At 35.1% G+C, this 19,403-nt stretch overlaps 1 protein-coding gene across 1 annotated transcript in view; it reads right to left on the bottom strand.

Moving 5' to 3' along the window:
• LOC132715865 (uncharacterized) overlaps positions 1 to 16,197 on the bottom strand; it is a 31,671-nt gene extending 15,474 nt beyond the window's left edge. Inside the window, exon 1 of the mRNA XM_060698961.1 lies at positions 15,814 to 16,197. Within this exon, the coding sequence (XP_060554944.1) occupies positions 15,814 to 16,126 (313 nt within the window). The 5' untranslated portion in view covers positions 16,127 to 16,197. The remainder of the gene's footprint in view (positions 1 to 15,813) is intronic.
• Between the last annotated feature and the right edge of the window lie 3,206 nt (positions 16,198 to 19,403).

Raw genomic sequence — 19,403 nt, 5'->3', positions numbered from 1 at the left:
GACATATTCTTTTATTAGCGTTAATCGTTAAGTATGAAATATTTACATAAAAGTAAGAAATATTACATACCTAACGATTAACGCAAATACAAGCGTATGTGGTGCCTTGAGGCTACCTATGTGTGTGTAAAAGAGGGTACCTGTGATATAAAAGTTCAAATGAAGAGAGGTAGCCCGTGCCGCTGCAAAACCGAAAGTAGGGTGTTTTTATGAATTTTACATTTATTTTTGACAATGTACTGCCGTGGAAAAGATGTATACCACGGAACACTAGAATGTTTTATCTATGTGCTGATTTGTCATGTGCCCGTTTTTTATGTACTGCAACTTCACAATAAGCTACAAAAAATCGACATGTCTTACCTCGACCATCACCTCGACATACTTTTCGGGCTGAAATGAACCTGTTGTCGTATAGCTGGTTGCACAGGCTAATTAGTCATACATGCTATATTCAAAAAGAATGACAAGTCAACATGTATATACATATATTAGGGTTTTTATTTCTTAATGTGCACTATGGAACATGACATGATTTATGAGTATTATAGTGCAGGATGCATACGGACTGACCTTATGTCAGGATGATTAATATATGTAACTCTAAAACGTGTGTATTTATATACATTATAAAATGTCCTTAGGACAGGTTGATATTATATATACTATTCTCAAATGTCAAAGAGGGGGAGTTCGACTTTGGTATTCCACTCGTTCACTTGTGTGTTTGTATTTGTATATTAAAAGTATGTAACATCCGTGAGTTCTTTCTCCGTTATACGACACTGTGGCCTGATTATATATGCATCATACATATTTACTATGTTCATTTACATATCATCTTCGGACAAATGGCAGTACATTGTCAAAAATAAATGTAAAATTCATAAAAACACCCTACTTTCGGTTTTGCAGCGGCACGGGCTACCTCTCTTCATTTGAACTTTTATATCACAGGTAGCCTCTTTTACCTGCCTTGAGGCTACCTATGTATGTGTAAAAGAGGCTACCTGTGATATAAAAGTTCAAATGAAGATATGGAATGCCGGTAGGGACATGCCACTTTGCTTATTTGCCAACTACTTAATTGCTTATTTGGTAATTGCTGATTTGCTGATTTGCCAATTTGCTTATTTACATAAATTTTTATGCTATTGTCAGGCGACACGTCCGACTCACGAAGTTCTTGTTTGATATAAAATAACAAGTCTTTGTAGACTTTATTTCAAGCTCATGAACCTACATCATGCTATTATGTTTATAAAGTTTTGTTGATTATAACTTGTGACAATTATGATCAATCCATCATTACCTAGAATATAGGTAGTAAAGACAAATGGATACATTTTAATCAATTTCGAAAAAAAATAAATTTAGTTTCAGAAAGTAGTTGTTTTTTTAATTATCTTGAGTTTCAGTTTTAGCTCCACTATTCAGAGAATAGGGATGCTATTCTACACACCAATGCATTGGTTTTCTTGGTAACTTGTTTTTCTATCATATCTCTGTTACTTTTGCTGATTCATGCATCTTACTGCAACTTTGCATAAACTTTGCGTTACAAGCATGCATACAAAGTACATGAAGAAGCTGTGACCGTTATATACTGAATGTTAAGGTCACCAATATATTGTACTGAGAAGCCTTTGTTTTTTGTTCATTTTTGTTTCATCTCTGTTACTATTTTTGCTTATATCTTTAACTTCGTAACTTCACATAAGCATTACAAAGGCAGCATGCATACACAATATTCAAAGAGGCTTTGTCCATTATACCCTAGGTCATGATCATGGTCATGGTCACCTTTGATTAGCATGTAAAAATGTACAACACGAAAGAAATGGAAAAGTGTGACCAAATTTCAAAAACATTGAACCAAAGCAAAATGTTGATGCACACACAGACATAAGTGATCAAAATTTACATGAGCTAAAAACGAAGCCTATTGCTTAAGTGCAAAGACAAACACCCGTGTTAAGCATGCACCAAATGTATCATTCGTGATACATATTGTTTCGTACCCAACTAAAATGGGCCCTTCCGTGACAAAAATCTGCCTGAGGAAAAACGACCCATTTTATATTGCCTTTTAAAATTGAGAAATAGTTTTTTTGTTTTCAAAGTTCTTTATTTTCAATCTTTACCCCAATAATTTTCAACTTATATAATTGACTAATCAAAGTGTTTTTATGGGCCATCAATCTCTGGGGGATTTAAGCTGCCACAACAGATATATAGCTGCAGCACATTATAAGACATTCTCAAGCACAGATGCTGGCGGGTCAGATCCTGCCCCCTAACGTGTTAACGCGTCTGTAAACAACTATATCAAAACTATTTAATATTTTATTTAAATACGAATTGCGACATTTGTTACAACGCGATTTAAAAACTTATTAAGTATTTATTGAGAACTTGGTAGTATATTTGGTTTTATACCGGTAATAGTTAAAAATTTGCCCTTGAAAAAACCAATGTGCGTTGTTTAAATATTAAAAATATCTTAAATAGAGTGTTAACACAGCACGTATCACGTTGGGGGCTACGGGAATCTGAACCCCCTAAGTGTCTGTGTTCGGCTAAGGGACATGTCAAGCCCATCAGTTGTAGGACATATATTCTGGTAGGCCATCACTGGAACCTAAATTCCATTTGACCAACACCCCCTATTCTTTGGAAAACAACACTGAATTTACAAGAATACTGTTTTGGTAAAAGTTAACAGATCTGGCTCAAACTGGTTTGTCTGTAGTCAGATTTTCCATCTAACTTCCGGCACAGTGCGTAAACTTTTTTCGTATTGCAAAAAAGCAAATTAGCAATAGGCAAATAAGCCCAAATACGTAAACCAGCGGTTAAACAAATAAGCAAATTAGCAATTAAGCAATTTTGGTAAATTAAGCAAAAATTTGTCGTTAAGCCTATCAGCCATTGGCAAATAAGCAAATCGGCAATTAGCAAATAAGCAATTCAGCAATTGGCAAATAAGCAAATTGGCATGTCCCTACCGGCATTCCATACCGAAGATGATATGTAAATGAACATAATGAATATGTATGATGCATATATAATCAAGCCACAGGTTCATTTCAGCCCCGAAAATATGTCGAGGTGATGGGCGAAGCAAGACATGTCGATTTTTTGTAGCTTATTGTGAATTTGTAGTACATGAAAAAACGGGCACATGACAAATCAGCACATAGATAAAACATTCTAGTGTTCCGTGGTATACATCTTTTCTACGTGTCATACCTTCTTTCCTTATTATATTGAAATTTTACCGTATGGTTATCAATCGCAGGTTTGTTTTGAGCAGAGAGTGGCCTGTGCATGTGCAAAGAGGGTACCGTTTTAGCAGATTTTGCAAAGAGGGTACCGATATGGATATGCACCGTGTACACATGAAAATGCACTTCACGCACACTATTTGTCACATTGATGTGATTGGTATAAATAAAACGATTTTCACAATTTTATGGTACAATAACGTCCCGGTTGAATGATTAATCCGTTTGATACTTACCGCCTTGCCAATCCACTATCAAATGAATACCATTTGTGTAATATTATGTAATACATGGGTAATGAAATTTATCTTTAACACCCTGCTTTTTTAATTTAGATTACTGATAAAAAAGTCATTTAATGATACCTTGAACAGATGACTTTTAGTCATTGAATTATTCGTCCCGCTAATTTTGTATATCTGTTATAAATATCAATTTACGTTTTAAGTACTTAACCGCTTTAATTCATCCAAAAATTTCTGTTTTCTGGGTGTCATAATTTATAAAGCCTTCAACTACTCTAAATGTAGTCTATCTTTATTGCGCTTTTGACAACGCAGAGTGCGCATCCGCAAATTACAACATCGGTTGCTATGGAAAAATCATACTGTAAAAAGGTCTATATATATATATATATATATATTATATATATAAAAAAATCGCACGAAAAATAAGTTAACTCATGGACCTGTGTTTTTTGTTTTATAAAAATTATACTAAAAATAACTGACATTAACTGGATTTTCTCAAATAAATTTATTGCCTACCGGTTTCTATAATCATCAGGGCAAAAAAATTGAGAAAATCCAGTTAATTGCAGTTATTTTTTTTATATTTCTCATACTTCTCATGCTTATAACTCAAACTCATAATTTTTTGGACATTTTTGCGACATAACCATGGTATTCATTTGTAATGAATGTTAAAATCATAATCTGAAAGAAAAAAATAACATGCTGACACACCCTTGATCATTTTCCTCAGGACATGTACCTCTTACCTTTTTTGAACTTTTTATCATGGAATATTTATAAGCTATTCCACAGGCAAAACTACTGAAAACATTTTGAAATATTTATGTTTTATCTAAGCAATTACTGTAACGCCGTGGGTTAAACTCAAGGCTATATATAATTAGACAACTCAACGTTGTAACACCGCACTTTGGGGTCCAACATACTTTGGGATCGACCCCAAAGTGCGTTACGTACTTTAGGGTTCGACCCCAGAGTGCGTTACGCACTATGGGGTCTAATTTTGACCCCAAGGTGCGATAAACAGGTACATATGCATTTTTAACATCAGACAAATGACCGCACTTTGGGATCATAAAAATTCAATCAATAAAAATGAATTTTCTATATTTTTTAAATAATATATTGTTGTCAAAGACAAAGGTAAATAAAAATCAAGGTATAAAATAGACGCAAAACATGTGCCCTGAATTTTAGAAGAATCAATAGGGATTTTAGATTATCTTGATCAGTTAGTGAAGAAATTTTATCAAATAAAGAATTTGTATCAATTAACAAGATCAAAATATATTTTTCTCACATTTTCCATTGATTTTAAAGAATGTACACCTCGCTAATAAGCGTGTTTTCGCCCCGCGACCCCGCCAAGCGAAAAGTCGAAAATTAACAAGTTAAAACTTCGCCCCGCAGGAGCGCGGAGCGAGATTTAAGATTCTTGATTTATTAAACTTCGCCCCGCGCCCTCGCTAATAAGCGTGTTTTCGCTGCGCGCCCCCGCCATTTAACATGTTAATTATCGACTTTTCGCTTGGCGGGGTCGCGCGGCGAAAACACGCTATTTAGCGGGGGCGCGCGGCGAACTTTTATTTATTAACTTTTCCCCGCGACCCCGCAAATTAGCGTGTTTTCGTCCCCCGACCCAGCCGTTTTATTTCTTAAATCGCGCTCCGTGGCCCCGCCGGGCGAAGTTTTATTTTTAAAACTTCGCCCCGCGCCCTCGCTAATTAGCGTGTTTTCGCTGCGCGCCCTCGCCATTTTAACTTGTTAAATTTCGACTTTTCGCTTGGCGGGGTCGCGGGGCGAATATACGAATGGCACAAATAAGCCAATAAGCCACCATAACGACTAGGTGTTATTGTGGCCTTAAGAAGTAGTCTGGACAGGCAGTACTCAAAAATATCATAAACTTTTTAAGTAGTCACGCATTAAGAGCGGAACTTCATAATAATGTAAAGTTCTCACTGGGGGGGGGGGGGGGGGGTCTAAAGGGGATGGTGGGGTGTCGATCTCCCGATATTATAAAAACAACGTTTTAAAGGCCCATTATGCTTTTTTTGTATTTCTTAAAAGCCTTTTAATTTTGGTGTACTTCTATAGTATCCAAAAAGTACTCATTGGCCTATTACCTAAACCATCTTTCTCATCTGTTGCTTTTTGACAATGAGTATTAGTATTTTATATGGAAGTACAATACTACATTGTTTACATTTTGCTACTTTTATGACAAATTATTACACATTTATCGCTACTTTATATAGGTAACAAGCATCTTACATTTCTCTGATACCATCATTTAAACATTATAAAATTCATGTTTGCCCCCTTTCTAAGGAATATATTAAAAAAGCCTCTGGCGAACGGTTGTTACGAAGCTTACAAAAAAAACTCAAGTTTGTTGATAAGCTTAATTATGTACATTGTATTTGTAAAAATCACTATATATAGTCAGATCGAGAAACTTGATATTTCACAAGAACATTACAATAGAGTATATTTATAGTTCTTTGGAAAAAAATATTATCTGCATTTTATTTCATCCCCATTATATTTAAAATGGGGCTCAATATGGCACCAAAAGTTATCGAGTAAATGACTGACAGAACAGGATATTTTTTGCAGCATCTTTTAATTTTAGGAATACATTCACAATTCATGTACTAGAGTACTTTGTTATATGGACACAATTTTCAGATATTTCAAGTGGGAAAATCAATGGAACTTTTATCACTTAAGCATCAAACAAAATACCGACCTCCACCTCAAATATTTCTATGTCGCAGATCGAAAATAAGTCAGTACTCAGTATTTAAGCAGAACTCATTTGACACCTTCAGAACTCTGGAACCCAAAGTTCGTTGATATGTAGCATATTAACGCACATTGGGGTCAATTTCTCGATTTTGATCCCAAAGTGCGTTGGACCCTAAAGTGCGTTGCGAAGTGTAATGCACTTTGGGGTCGGATCCCAAAGTGCGGTGGACCCCAAAGTGTGGTGTTACACACAGGTGGCGGTATCGGTGTTTGGACACCCCACCCCTATCTGCCCCTGGACCCCGACTACAACCCTGAAAAATTCATCACTCTAATGCTTACTATAAGGTACCAAATACAAAACCACCGATAAAATTATATAAAAATCAAAGCACAGAAGGCGCTGAATTTGTTTGGGTCTCAGAATGTAAGAAAGGTGCAGGTTGTGAGATTATATGTATAGTGCCACCAATGCTTTCCAGCGGTTTAATTGTAGTAAATTGGCTATAAGACTAATTGCAACACTGATATTCAATCCAATGTTTATTTGACTTTAACAATTTGAAAAAAAATGAGTTACCTTTACTGGGATTAAAACTCCAGACCTCTCGCTTTTCTAAGCGAGCCCGAAAACCCTTCAGCCACGGTGAATTTATATGTGAACAGGCTGAAGAAAACCATATTATTCTAAATTAGGGCTTGTAACGACTTTAACTGTTGTTTAACACAGATGTAAATAATCCTGGAGCTTACTATAAGCATTTATATTTATAAAGAATCAAAGGGCTGCAAGTTCTGTGGTATTTTCTGATCTTTGCAATCTAAATCGTACTGTATATCTGTATGCATTTTCCTGTATAGGTTTATTTTTATGTATTATAATTCATTTTGCAAGTTTGATACATACGGAATTCTGCATAACTAGAGTTGCATCAAAAAATCATTTATGTTCATTTTTTACGACAGCCACACTTTATCCTTGCATATCATGGCTACTTCCTTAACAAAAACACTTAAAAAGAATTTAACAAAAAAAAAGTTTCCTCGACTGGGATTCGAACTCGAGACCTCTCACACACTAAGCCAGCGCGGTACCACTGTACCACGGAGAAGTTTTACACAGAAAGTTCGAATAATATCAAGTCATTCTAAATATAGAACTTCCATTGCATGTCGGGTTTGTAATCCTTATTAATTTCGAGGTATTTTGTTCAGTTGTTTAAAATTGAAGTAAATATTTTAGCGAAAATCCTCTCGCCCAAACAGTCCGACATGTAGAATCTATATATTCCACTACTCGGTTTGTGTAGTATTCGGTAATAAATAGTATTTTCATTGATAAAATCATATTCATCCGCGTAATTTGTGATTGTGCATTTATTGACAATTCTATAAGCCAACGCTATTGTTTAACTTTAAATGCGTTGTAATTTGTTGGATACTTGTAACAAAATAAAATATTTCTTTCTTTTAAATCGCTAGTTTTAAGCTGTTTTGAGAACTACTTGTTGTAAGGTTTGATGTAAACTTCTGTGTCAGAGATTGAATGTCCGCTTTGTATTTAGTTATTTTCGATCAGAAAATACAATAAAACAATATTAGAAATCTTCGACCATTCGGGAATTACTTTGCTTGAAAATTGATGCGCCTGTCTTTGACCATCTTTACGCAGTGATCTCCCCTGAATTTTTTGGCTTTAGTGTACATACAAAAGGGAAGTAACCGCTTCAAAAAAGTGGACTACTTTCGGCATTTGCAATTAACAACATTAGACTCTGAAATTTCGCTACCATTATTTGTTTGGTCTGACGACCCAAACAAATAAAAATTACCACTATCAAAATTATAGTGAAAAGCCTACTATATATTCATTTGTCAAACAATGTGGAACACGGGAAATTGTCGTTTCGGTGACTGAGGCACATTCCGGCGGGATTCCGCTGCATCATTCATTAATTAACATCAATGAAAAGAACTAGAACTCCACAGCTTATCTAATTCAAGTCCAACAAATATCAATATCATTCCGATTTTTTTCTGTTTTACGGTATGTTTCGAATTGTCGTAGCCATTTTGCAGTCTGATACCTGGGTTGAAATACGCGATCTGATTGGACGAGCCAAATTAGACGTCCAATCAGATCGCGTATACATATCAAACAGGTATCAGAATCCAGTTGGCAGCGAAAAGCCAAAATATACCGTGAAACAGAAAAAAATCGATAGAATATTGACATGAATTAGGTAAGCTGTGGAATTCTATTTCTTTTTATTTCCCGTGTTCCACATTGTGTGGCAAATTAACATATAGTAGGCTTTTTTACCTTTCTATAATTATAATTTTGATAGTGGATTTTATTTAAATAATTTTATCGGTGGTTTTATATTTGGTACCTTATAGTAAGCCGTAGAGTGTTGAATTATTTTTTTTCAGGGTTGTAGTAGGGGTCCAGGTGCAGATAGGGTGGGGTGTCCATACACCGATACTGTCACCTGTGTGTAACACAGCGTTGTTAGCCTGTGCTTCGGTGTAGTATAAACCGCTCCTTAAAACATGTCTATATTACGTTCATCCTTTAATAAATGATTCTACGAAATCTTAAGTAAAACAAGATCCACCATCAAGCTCGACTGTTTCTTATGTCTAAAATCACATATTTGAGGAAGAATATTGCAGTAAAGAATACTCCCCAAATAAACATAACTGTCTTGAACAAATTAAATATTTGACATTGACGGTCAAGGTTATTCAGAGATCAAGGTCACATTGATTAATTATTATGTCATAATGTTCTTTAATCCAAGAATGAATCATTACAACATTATACCAACGTGAGCACATTTCAATAATTCAACAATGCCGGATTATGTCAATTGAAGGTCATTTAAGAATACTTCAACATGTCGGTTTTGTCATAATTATGTGTTGTTTTGTCCAAGTATAATCAAATATGTTAATAGGGAACAAAGTTATGCATATATAAGCAACTTTCTATAATTTGACATCGAAGATCAATGTCAGTTAAAAGCCAAGGTTATATCAGAATAAATCAACATGTCGGTTTTGTCATATGTGTTCTTTTGTCAAAGCAGAAATCTAAACTGTATATGAATAATAAAAGCAATCAGTGGCCACGTGTCACCTCATGACAGCCAATTGCATGTCGCAGCTATTTTGTAGCAGGAGACAAAAAATCAATAACAGGGCTAAACGCGATTTACATGCAAGGGCCATAACTCAGCTAAAAATCATAAAACCTGTGTAATTTGCGCAAGTACTTGAACTACTGATCACTTCTGTAAAGTTTAAATAACATTGCATTGGTATAAGAGGAGTACTTCGGAATTTTTAAAAAAAATAAAAATCATTAAAGGACCATTACTCTAACAAAAACCATTGAACCAGAAATGTTGATGAGATGCACAGCAATACTTGTTATTGATAATTCCTGTAAAGTTTCATTGAAATTGCACCAATAATTTCTGAGGAGTATTGCAGACAAGCTTCTGTGCAGCTGGCAACACAAAAAAAAACACCTTTTTCATTTAAGGGCCATAACTCGGCCAAAAATCATTCAAGCGAAAATCTTGCGTGATATGTGCAAGTTCTTGAGCTACCAATGATACAATCAATTCTGTAAAGTTTCATTGAAATTGCATAAGTGGTATAAGAGATGTAGTCCGGACAATATTTATTAACACCTTCTTTATTCAAGGACCAGAACTCAACCAAAATCATTCAATCATTCAACCAGGACACCCGTGTAACATGCGCAAGTAACTGAGCTACAGATAAATCCTGTAAAGTTTCATTGAAATTCCTTTAGTGGGATAAGAGGAGTAGTCCGGACAAATTTTTAAAAATCAAAATCATTAAAGGGCTATAACTCGGAAAAAAATAATTTAACTAAAAAATGCCGAGAAAATGCACAACTAGACTTTGTAAACATCATTCCTGTAAAGTTTGGTTGAAATTGCAAGAGTAGTCCGGACAAGCTTCTATTTAGCTGGCAATACAGAAAAACACCTTTTTTATTCAAGAGCCATAGTTCGACCAAAAAAAAGTTCAAGTGGAAGACCCGTGTAATATGCTCAAGTCCTTGAGCTACAGACCAATCCTGTAAAGTTTCATTGAAATTGCTTTTGTAGTTTAAGAGGAGTTGTCCGGACACATTTTTAAAATATAAAATTTTTAAAAGGCGATAAGTATAGAGACAATCAATTAAGAAATTAAAAAAAATATATGGCAACGGCAACACGACTGTAACAATAGCTCCTTTTTCGAGCAAATATGATCAGATATTGGAAATACATAAATAAAGCGAAAAAAGGCACATTAAAGAATGCACTAATAGTAACGTGACAAAAGACGAAGGCATTGAACACGAAAAAGGCATAATAACGAGAGGAAAAAAACGTTATGATACAGTCAAAACTGTTTTAAGAGACAGACTTTAGGAATCAAGAAGAAAGGTTACATATGACAGTGAGTTTCTTATGATATGTCTGTTTGTTGCTGTTTTGTTTTATTTTATTTATTTTTTATTTATGTATTTATTTTATTTTTTTTATTTTTTTTTTTTGGGGGGGGGGGGGGGGGATAGTCTGGAAGAGGGTTAACAGCACCCTATTACATTATTGGTCATACCGCGCGGAAGCGGTGAAAACTACAATTATTAGTCCTCAATTGAGTCAGTATATCTGTATAAAATGAGTTAGTAAAATCTTAGAATGTTCGTGAAGTTGGCAGCCTAGCAGCCTGGCAGCTTGAAGTTGGCAGCCTAGCAGCCTGGCAGCATAGCAGCCAGGCAGCCTAACAGCCTAAAGAAAACTAAGAATAGTACAAACATGAAAACAGTCGGAAATACATTAGTAGCACTTTTTTAGATCATTCCACGCCTTTTTCAATATCGTGATCTTTTTTTTAAGATGTTGAACTTTATCGTAACATAATTTTTTCATTCTGACGCTTCAAAATTTGTGAAGTTAGCAGCCTAGCAGGATAGTACAAACATGAAAACCGTCGAAAATGAATCGGTAGCAAATACTCATACCATTCTTATTTCAGTATTGCGTACTTTATTTTTTTTTTAAATAATTAACTTTTTTTGTGACACTTCGAAATTTGTGAAGTTAGCAGCCTAGCAGCCTGGCAGCGTAGCAGCCTGGCAGTCTAGCAGCCTAAAGAAAACAAAGGATAATGCAAACATGAAAACCGTCGGAAATGTGTCGGTAGCACATACTTAGACTATTCCACGTCTCTTTTCAGTATCGCGATCTTTATTTTTTTAAATATTGAACTTTATTTTATTTTTCATTCTGACGCTTCGAAATTTGCGGGATTAAACATGCTTTCGAAAAACGTACGAAGTAGTCTTAGTCTTACAACATTTTCTCGGCTAATAATGTCGCTGTCTTACGGAATGCCGTTAGGGCCATCGCCTATGAATGTGTTCATCTAAAACGCGATAGTCGATAGTACGATGGTGAAAACGCGAAATTACGAAACTACGACGGTGAAAGCGCGAAAGCACGATGATGAAAACGCGATAGTACGATGATGAAAACGCGACAGTACGATAATACGATAATGAAAACGCGATAAACTATCGTGTTTTCACCATCGTACTGTCACGTTTTCACCATCGTAGTTTCGTGATTTCGCGTTTTCATCATCGCACTGTCGAGTATCGCGTTTCAGATCAAATCATTCATAGGCGATGGCCCAAACGGCATTCCGGAATGCCGTTAGGGCCATCGCCTATGAATGTGTTTATCTGAAACGCGATAGTCGATAGTACGATGATGAAAACACGAAATCACGAAACTACGATGGTGAAAACGCGATAGTACGATGATGAAAATGCGATAGTACGATGATGAAAACACGACAGTACGATGATGAAAACGCGATAGTACGATGGTGAAAACGCGATAGTACGATGATGAAAACACGATAGTACGATGATCGCGATAGTACGATGATGAAAACATGACAGTACGATGGTGAAAACGCGATAGTACGATGATGAAAACACGACAGTACGATGATGAAAACGCGATAGTACGATGGTGAAAACGAGATAGTACGATGATGAAAACACGATAGTACGATGATGAAAACGCGATAGTACGATGATGAAAACATGACAGTACGATGGTGAAAACGCGATAGTACGATGGTGAAAACACGACAGTACGATGACGAAAACGCGATAGTACGATGGTGAAAACGCAATAGTACGATGATGAAAACACGACAGTACGATGATGAAAACGCGAAATCACGAAACTACGATGGTGAAAACGCGACAGTACGATGGTGAAAACACGATAGTTTATCGCGTTTTCATCATCGTAGTATCGTACTGTCGCGTTTTCATCATCGTACTTTCGCGTTTTCATCATCGTGCTTTCGCGTTTTCACCATCGTAGTTTCGTGATTTCGCGTTTTCACCATCGTACTATCGACTATCGCGTTTCAGATCAACATATTCATAGGCAATGGCCCTAACGACATTCCGTACTGTCTGGACAATAAGTGACGTCATTTGAGTTATTTATGATATGCTATTTTGTATGTATATGTTTATAATGAAGTTGGCGATGTTCAACGCATATTCATTTTAGGTCTGTAAAGATAAAAATGTGTTTAAATGTAAAGAGATATACAATGCATAAGTTTAAACGAACACATTAATGAACATAAAGATTATCTGAACTTAAGAAGAATACCCATTTGATCAATAGTTGCCACATCCTGACCTATTATACGACACATCAAAATACGCCTCTACAATTGTTATGCTGATAATTTCACATCATATTATACATTATATTATTTTCATTTTCCTTGATAAATTTTATTCACGTAAGTGCGTTACGCAAACTACGCACCGGGTCAGGCTCTCGTGTTTTCAGCAAAAAAGAGGGAAAAAAACAAACCAAAAAATCCCCTATTTATTAAATACATGTTGTTTTTATGGATATATTAAAGGTGTTTAAAAGGTGATTGCTCCATATATGAATAGGTGATTCCTTCACTCTGACTCCAGTTTATAGACTTATTCGTCACCGTTTTCCGGTATGTTTGGGGGAATTACACCAAATGAAGTACATACCACTGTAACATTTACTTTTCTATCATTATTTCGCCGTGTTAGGTGAAAAAACTTGACGTGTTTAAAAAATATCATATACATACAAAATAGAATACCATAAAAAACTCACATGAAGTCACTTATTGTTCATAGATAGCGACATTATTAGCCGAACTAAGACTACTTCCTACGTTATTCGAAAACATATTTAATCCAGCAAATTTCGAAATAAAACAAAGTTCAATATTTAAAAAAAATAAAGTTCGTGATACTGAAAAAAGACGTGGAATAGTCTAAGTATGTGCTACCGACTCATTTCCGACGCTTTTCATGTTTGTAGTATCTTTTGTTTTCTTTAATCTGCTAGGCTGCTAGGCTGCCAGGCTACTAGGCTGCTAGGCTGCCAGGCTGCTAGGCTGCTAACTTAACAAATTTCGAAGTGTCACAAAAGAAACGAAAAAAACAAACAAAGTTCAATATTTAAAAAAAATAAAGTTCGCGATACTGAAAAAAGACGTGGAATAGTCTAAGTATGTGCTACCGACTCATTTCCGACGGTTTTCATGTTTGTATTATCCTTTGTTTTCTTTAAGCTGCTAGGCTGCTAGGCTGCCAGGCTGCTAGGCTGCTAACTTCACAAATTTCGAAGTGTCACAAAAAAAACAAAACAAAGTTCAATATTTAAAAAAATAAAGTTCGCGATACTGAAAAGAGACGTGGAATAGTCTAAGTATGTGCTACCGACTCATTTCCGACGGTTTTCATGTTTGTATTATCCTTTGTTTTCTTTAGGCTGCTAGGCTGCCAGGCTGCTAGGCTGTTAGGCTGCTAACTTCACAAATTTCGAAGTGTAAAAATAAAAAAAAAAAATTATTTAAAAAAAATAAAGTTCGCGATACTGAAATAAGACGTTAAATGGTCTTAGGATTTGCTACCGATTCATTTCCGACGGTTTTCATGTTTGTACTATCATGCTAGGCTGCTAACTTCACAAATTTCGAAGCGTCAGAATGAAAAAATTATGTTACGATAAAGTTCAACATCTTAAAAAAAAAGATCACTATATTGAAAAAGGCGTGGAATGATCTAAAGAAGTGCTACTAATGTATTTCCGACGGTTTTCATGTTTGTACTATTCTTAGTTTTCTTTAGGCTGTCAGGCTGCTAGGCTGCCAACTTCAGGCTGCTAGGCTGCTAGGCTGCCAACTTCACGAACATAATCTTAGAATACAAATTTATTTCCATAGTATTCGAATTCGGCTTTGATAGAAATGACGCAATACGTTCTGTAAATGATTTACTGGATAAAATTTATAAGGAACATGAGCAAACTTGTCATGGCATTCAATAATGAAATTATGACATTTGCTTATTGATTTCAATGTATAAAAAAAGAACTGTCTCCTGCTAAAAGTTGAGAATGTGAACTTTCAGTTGTGTCTAATGAGAGAAGAAAAATTAAACTTGGTCATGACGATTTATAAGCATACACCAAGACAAAGACAGGCGTTGATACGGTTTCGTCCCAATTTTATTCCCATTTAATGGTTTGGTATTTAATCTTTATATTGCTGAAGTTATCGCTGTATTAAAAAAAGAAATAATTTATTAAAATCATTTCTTTTTCTAAACCTAATTATAAAGATAAAATTACAAATTATTGAAATGTCGGGGCAAATTGTAAATCCGGAAGTTTTTCTGTCAAACTTATGTTGTAAAATGTCGAGTTTTACGAAGGAAACCGTGACATTTTCTGTCTATATAGAAGGCATAGCCACGCAAACATATGCCTTCTTTATGAAATCGATTGCGGATATCATAATCCCCAAAATTTTGTTTTGATGCATACCTTGTCAAAAGTCGACTTTAAGCATTAAGCCGTGATTTTTCACATAAATGTCCCCGGCTGAAAATTGCTGTTACTCATGGCGATATTTTATGAGACCGTTGTTGAGGAACAAAAAGTCGCAGCGTTTAATTCCCCACCCCGACTTTTCTAGAATTTCTACAACACTTCTACAACAAAAAAAGTCACGGATTTTTTTTCTGTTAGACAAATTGAGGGATAAAATGTAAATTCAAACCATGGACGCTACCGGCCACTGGAGCTTGCTGTTATAAAACATCGAGGTATATACGTTTCAGCGACATTTTGTATGATTTCGGCAGAAAATCTCGCTGATTTAGTCGTTGCCCGCGACATTTTGTGAAAAAAGCTACAAAATTTCTTTCGGATAACCGGCCACCATAGGTCTGCGCTTTTGAATATTAACTGTTGATTTCTACTTTACGGAGACAATCTTTATATTGCTGAAGTGAACACTGTTAAAATGTATTTTTGATGATACATAGGTATTAAAAAAGAAATGCTTTAATAAAATCAACTTTTTTTGCGAAAACATAATTATAAAGATAAAATTACCTTGCCTATAAAACAATACGCCATCTAGCGGCAGCAACCCCACTGTAGTATTACATCCTACACATTCTCTTGTCGTGAGCCGGAAGAAAACCCCATAACAAGGCGGTGCCTTGGTACAGAGCAATGTGCATTTAACCTTGTCTTGCACATCTTTTGCATGAAATAAAGTCTCCTCAGCTGGACATGTAAAGTTACTATAATTGCTTTCCAATTTGAATTCATAAAAAAGATTGGATGTGAAAACGTCACATACTTTACTTGTTATTAAGTAAAAAAGCACGCCAGCGTAAAAGGTTGGTGTTGAAGTCTCCATGGCCGACCAGAGAGCAAATTTCAGCGTATCTGTGGACGACCGGCTTTGTTTTGAAAACTGGATTGTGCGCATGCGTTCCGTTTGATTCTTTTGAAAATATTTAATTATGTGCCTGATTCATATGAATTATTTATATGTAAATATGCATGTTTATGCTGACTGCTTTTATATTATTTTAAAAGCTGTAAAATAACTTCTAAATCAATAATACACGCTAAAATATGAAAGTCGTAGACTGTTTATTGGCGTATCTAATTTATTCAAAAACATGAAATACGAAGTCCGTCCTTTTGGTTTTGTTTTACTAAATTCCGTCATAAACACGAGTTCGTGAAATTGAAACCTTTAATTATTAACATGTTTTTGACAATTAATCAGTAAACGATATACAGTGTATAGAGGATATTGAATGAGTGAAGTTTAATACTTAATTTAAAACATAATATTGTTTTATTCAAATCGATCAATAAATTTAGTATAAAATCTACACGAATATAATATTTTTTATCACATATATAAAATAAGAACGGTAAACTGTTAAAATGAGTAATTTTGCAATGACGCGCCCATAGTGTAACGCTAAAATTAGTGCGCTTTAACGCTATGTTTCTATATAGCGCCAATGACGTTTTTATTGAATGACTTTATTACACTCCTGCGCTGTTTCGGTAGCGTGTTGAATATTTGAAATTCATATGATTATAACTCATCACCAGAGCTTTACATCCTCGCAATCACACTGCAACATCCCTCGTTCACACTTATATTATATTATTTTTTACAAACATATGTGCAGTTTTTACAATTGGCCGTGACGTGATATGCGTTGTACAGCCATAGCTTCAATACACCTTAAATGTTATAAAGTCAGTGACTGTACGCTGTTAATTTTAAGTATACATGTGCTAAATAAATACATTGTTATTATATTAGTTCAGTTTCATTATTAAATCGCAGAGGCTTGCATAAAATAATTTTATTCAACTTGCTCTATATTTCTTATTAATTAATTGATACTCAGTTTTTCATATCTGACGCTTGACTAGCATCGAACTTGACTTAATTGTTTAAGTTAGTACCTAGGTATAGCCTATGTTACTTATAACGGAATGTTCCGAAGAAACCGGAACTAGTGTGTGTAAGCCATTTTGGTTAAGCAATTTACCAAGAGGAAGTCTGGATATTTCCCTTACTTTCTTAAGAACCATCCGTGGAAGGTAATTATAGATTGTTTAATTTCTATGCGGGTTTTATTTATAAAAATAATATAGGTTCGATATCAGCCGGAAAAATGCCTCGCACATAAATACTCTTTAAAGGTAAATAGGGACATTATGATGTCATCAATTAGCAACATGATGTTGTGAAACACACCATTTTAACAACCTGTTTACTATGATAAGTAGAACCTCTTAACACATAACGGCCTTTAAATGAAGAGGTTTATTTAACAGTTGTAACAACATTGTAATTTGCCATTGCAGAAAAAGAAATAACAAACATAATTGAATGGGATAAGGCCGTGACTTTATTAAGCATTTGGTGCAAATAAATGTCAATGAAAACAAATATGAAATAATGTAATGAATAAAATATGAAAGAGAGCTCCCAGCGAAAATGCTTGGACAGCTACATAGCAACGCAATGGTGCTGAAACTATGATAATAAGCGCTAAATATGCTAAATTCTGTTACAATACGGTCTGGGAAATGGAGTCGTATGGCATGGAAAATCCAGTAGAAAAATAAAATATTCAGAGCTAAAGTGAAAACGAGGCGAAGGTGAACTCTCATAGATCTCCGTATATAATTAGATGATGTTGACGGACAGCATTCATTGCACCGAAATGCACATAATAGCGTGTATTGAGGGCCACACAATATTTTATGAAATAAAATTCGCCAATCAGAAAATACCTATTACAATCACGATTTATTTTAAGGTAATATAGACTTTTACTTATATTATATGGAGGGCGTTCGTTGCCAAAATTCCAGACATGTAAAGTGTTCCTCTTTAAAATGACTTGAAAATGCGAACTTGTATGCCTACCATTTTTATTGTAAACCTCTTAATTCAATCTTTTATTTGAAGGTTACCGCCTTTATATAACAAGTTTACATATATATCGTAACAACTGACCTAACATCTAAAACGACAACAAATTTACAAGTTCGTATCTTCCATTGCATGCAATACATATGCATGTTTGCACACTTATAGATCTGAAATATACAAATGAAACGTAAAACTCGAGTACGGAAAATAGAGTTTAAGAAAACGGGTAACCAGTTGTAGAACTACAAGAGTACGTTAACACAGTAACATGTTTAAAATGACAAAAGTAGATTCACAAAGTTAAACGATTTTAAGTCAAGCATAACGCCCCGCCCCTCTCGGAGTATTTACGAACTTCTATTGCGGACAGGTATAAAACGGCGCCTCTCCCATATTTTTAAATAAAACTGAAAGACAACATACGGCATTTTTCATAAAATATATATGTTACATTTGTTACAAAAGTTTTGTCAGTAGCAACATCACTTGAAAATTGCTGATTTTACCATTTATGATGAAGATAACTTATGCATTACCTTATTTTTAACATCGTGTTCTTATCAGTTACAAATCATTTATCATTTTAGTGATTAGCCTGTCCGTGCTCTGCCTAGTGCCCTGTCCTGTGTTTTGTTTTGGGTCCGCCTTGGCTTCTTGCCACTTGTTCTTGTTGCTGGGTCATGTGGGGTTGCGTTCATTGAGCGCCGCCTTTCCTTGTTGATCTTGTTTATCATATATTCCTGAGAAACATCGGCGATTTGGAAATTTTTAGGGGAAACAATGACCAACTTCAAGGGAGTAATTTTATTAATAATGTAAAAAACCACCCAATATTCTTATTGGTATCATTGAAAAATGTATTGGCACAAATTTCATTTTCAACAAAAACTATGCAAGTATATTTTAAAGCGGCCACCGAGATTTCCTTTCCGAAATCAAGAAAATACTTATCCGTAGCACATATGTACAATCTTTAATATAAGCCGCCTCCGTGGTCGAGGGGTTAGAGTCGATGACTTCTAATCCAGTTACCTCTCTGGCGTGGGTTCGATCCCCGGGAGATGCTTTGGTAGTTTAGCGCGGAGGAAGGTAGTCTAGTCCTATAAATATGACGTCGCTTTGAGATATTTTTGCTTCTGGGCAAAGCAACGTCATATCGAAATTGCTCAAAAACCCATAGCATGTTCCGCCAGAAAATCGGGCGGAACGAAAAACAATG

Source organism: Ruditapes philippinarum, unplaced genomic scaffold (genome assembly GCF_026571515.1).
Source record: "Ruditapes philippinarum isolate M1 unplaced genomic scaffold, ASM2657151v2 ctg1806_1_1_1_1, whole genome shotgun sequence".
Taxonomy (NCBI): Eukaryota; Metazoa; Mollusca; class Bivalvia; order Venerida; family Veneridae; genus Ruditapes; species Ruditapes philippinarum.
The sequence above is the reverse complement of the archived record's forward strand: the minus strand, read 5'-3'. Positions and strand labels throughout refer to the sequence as shown.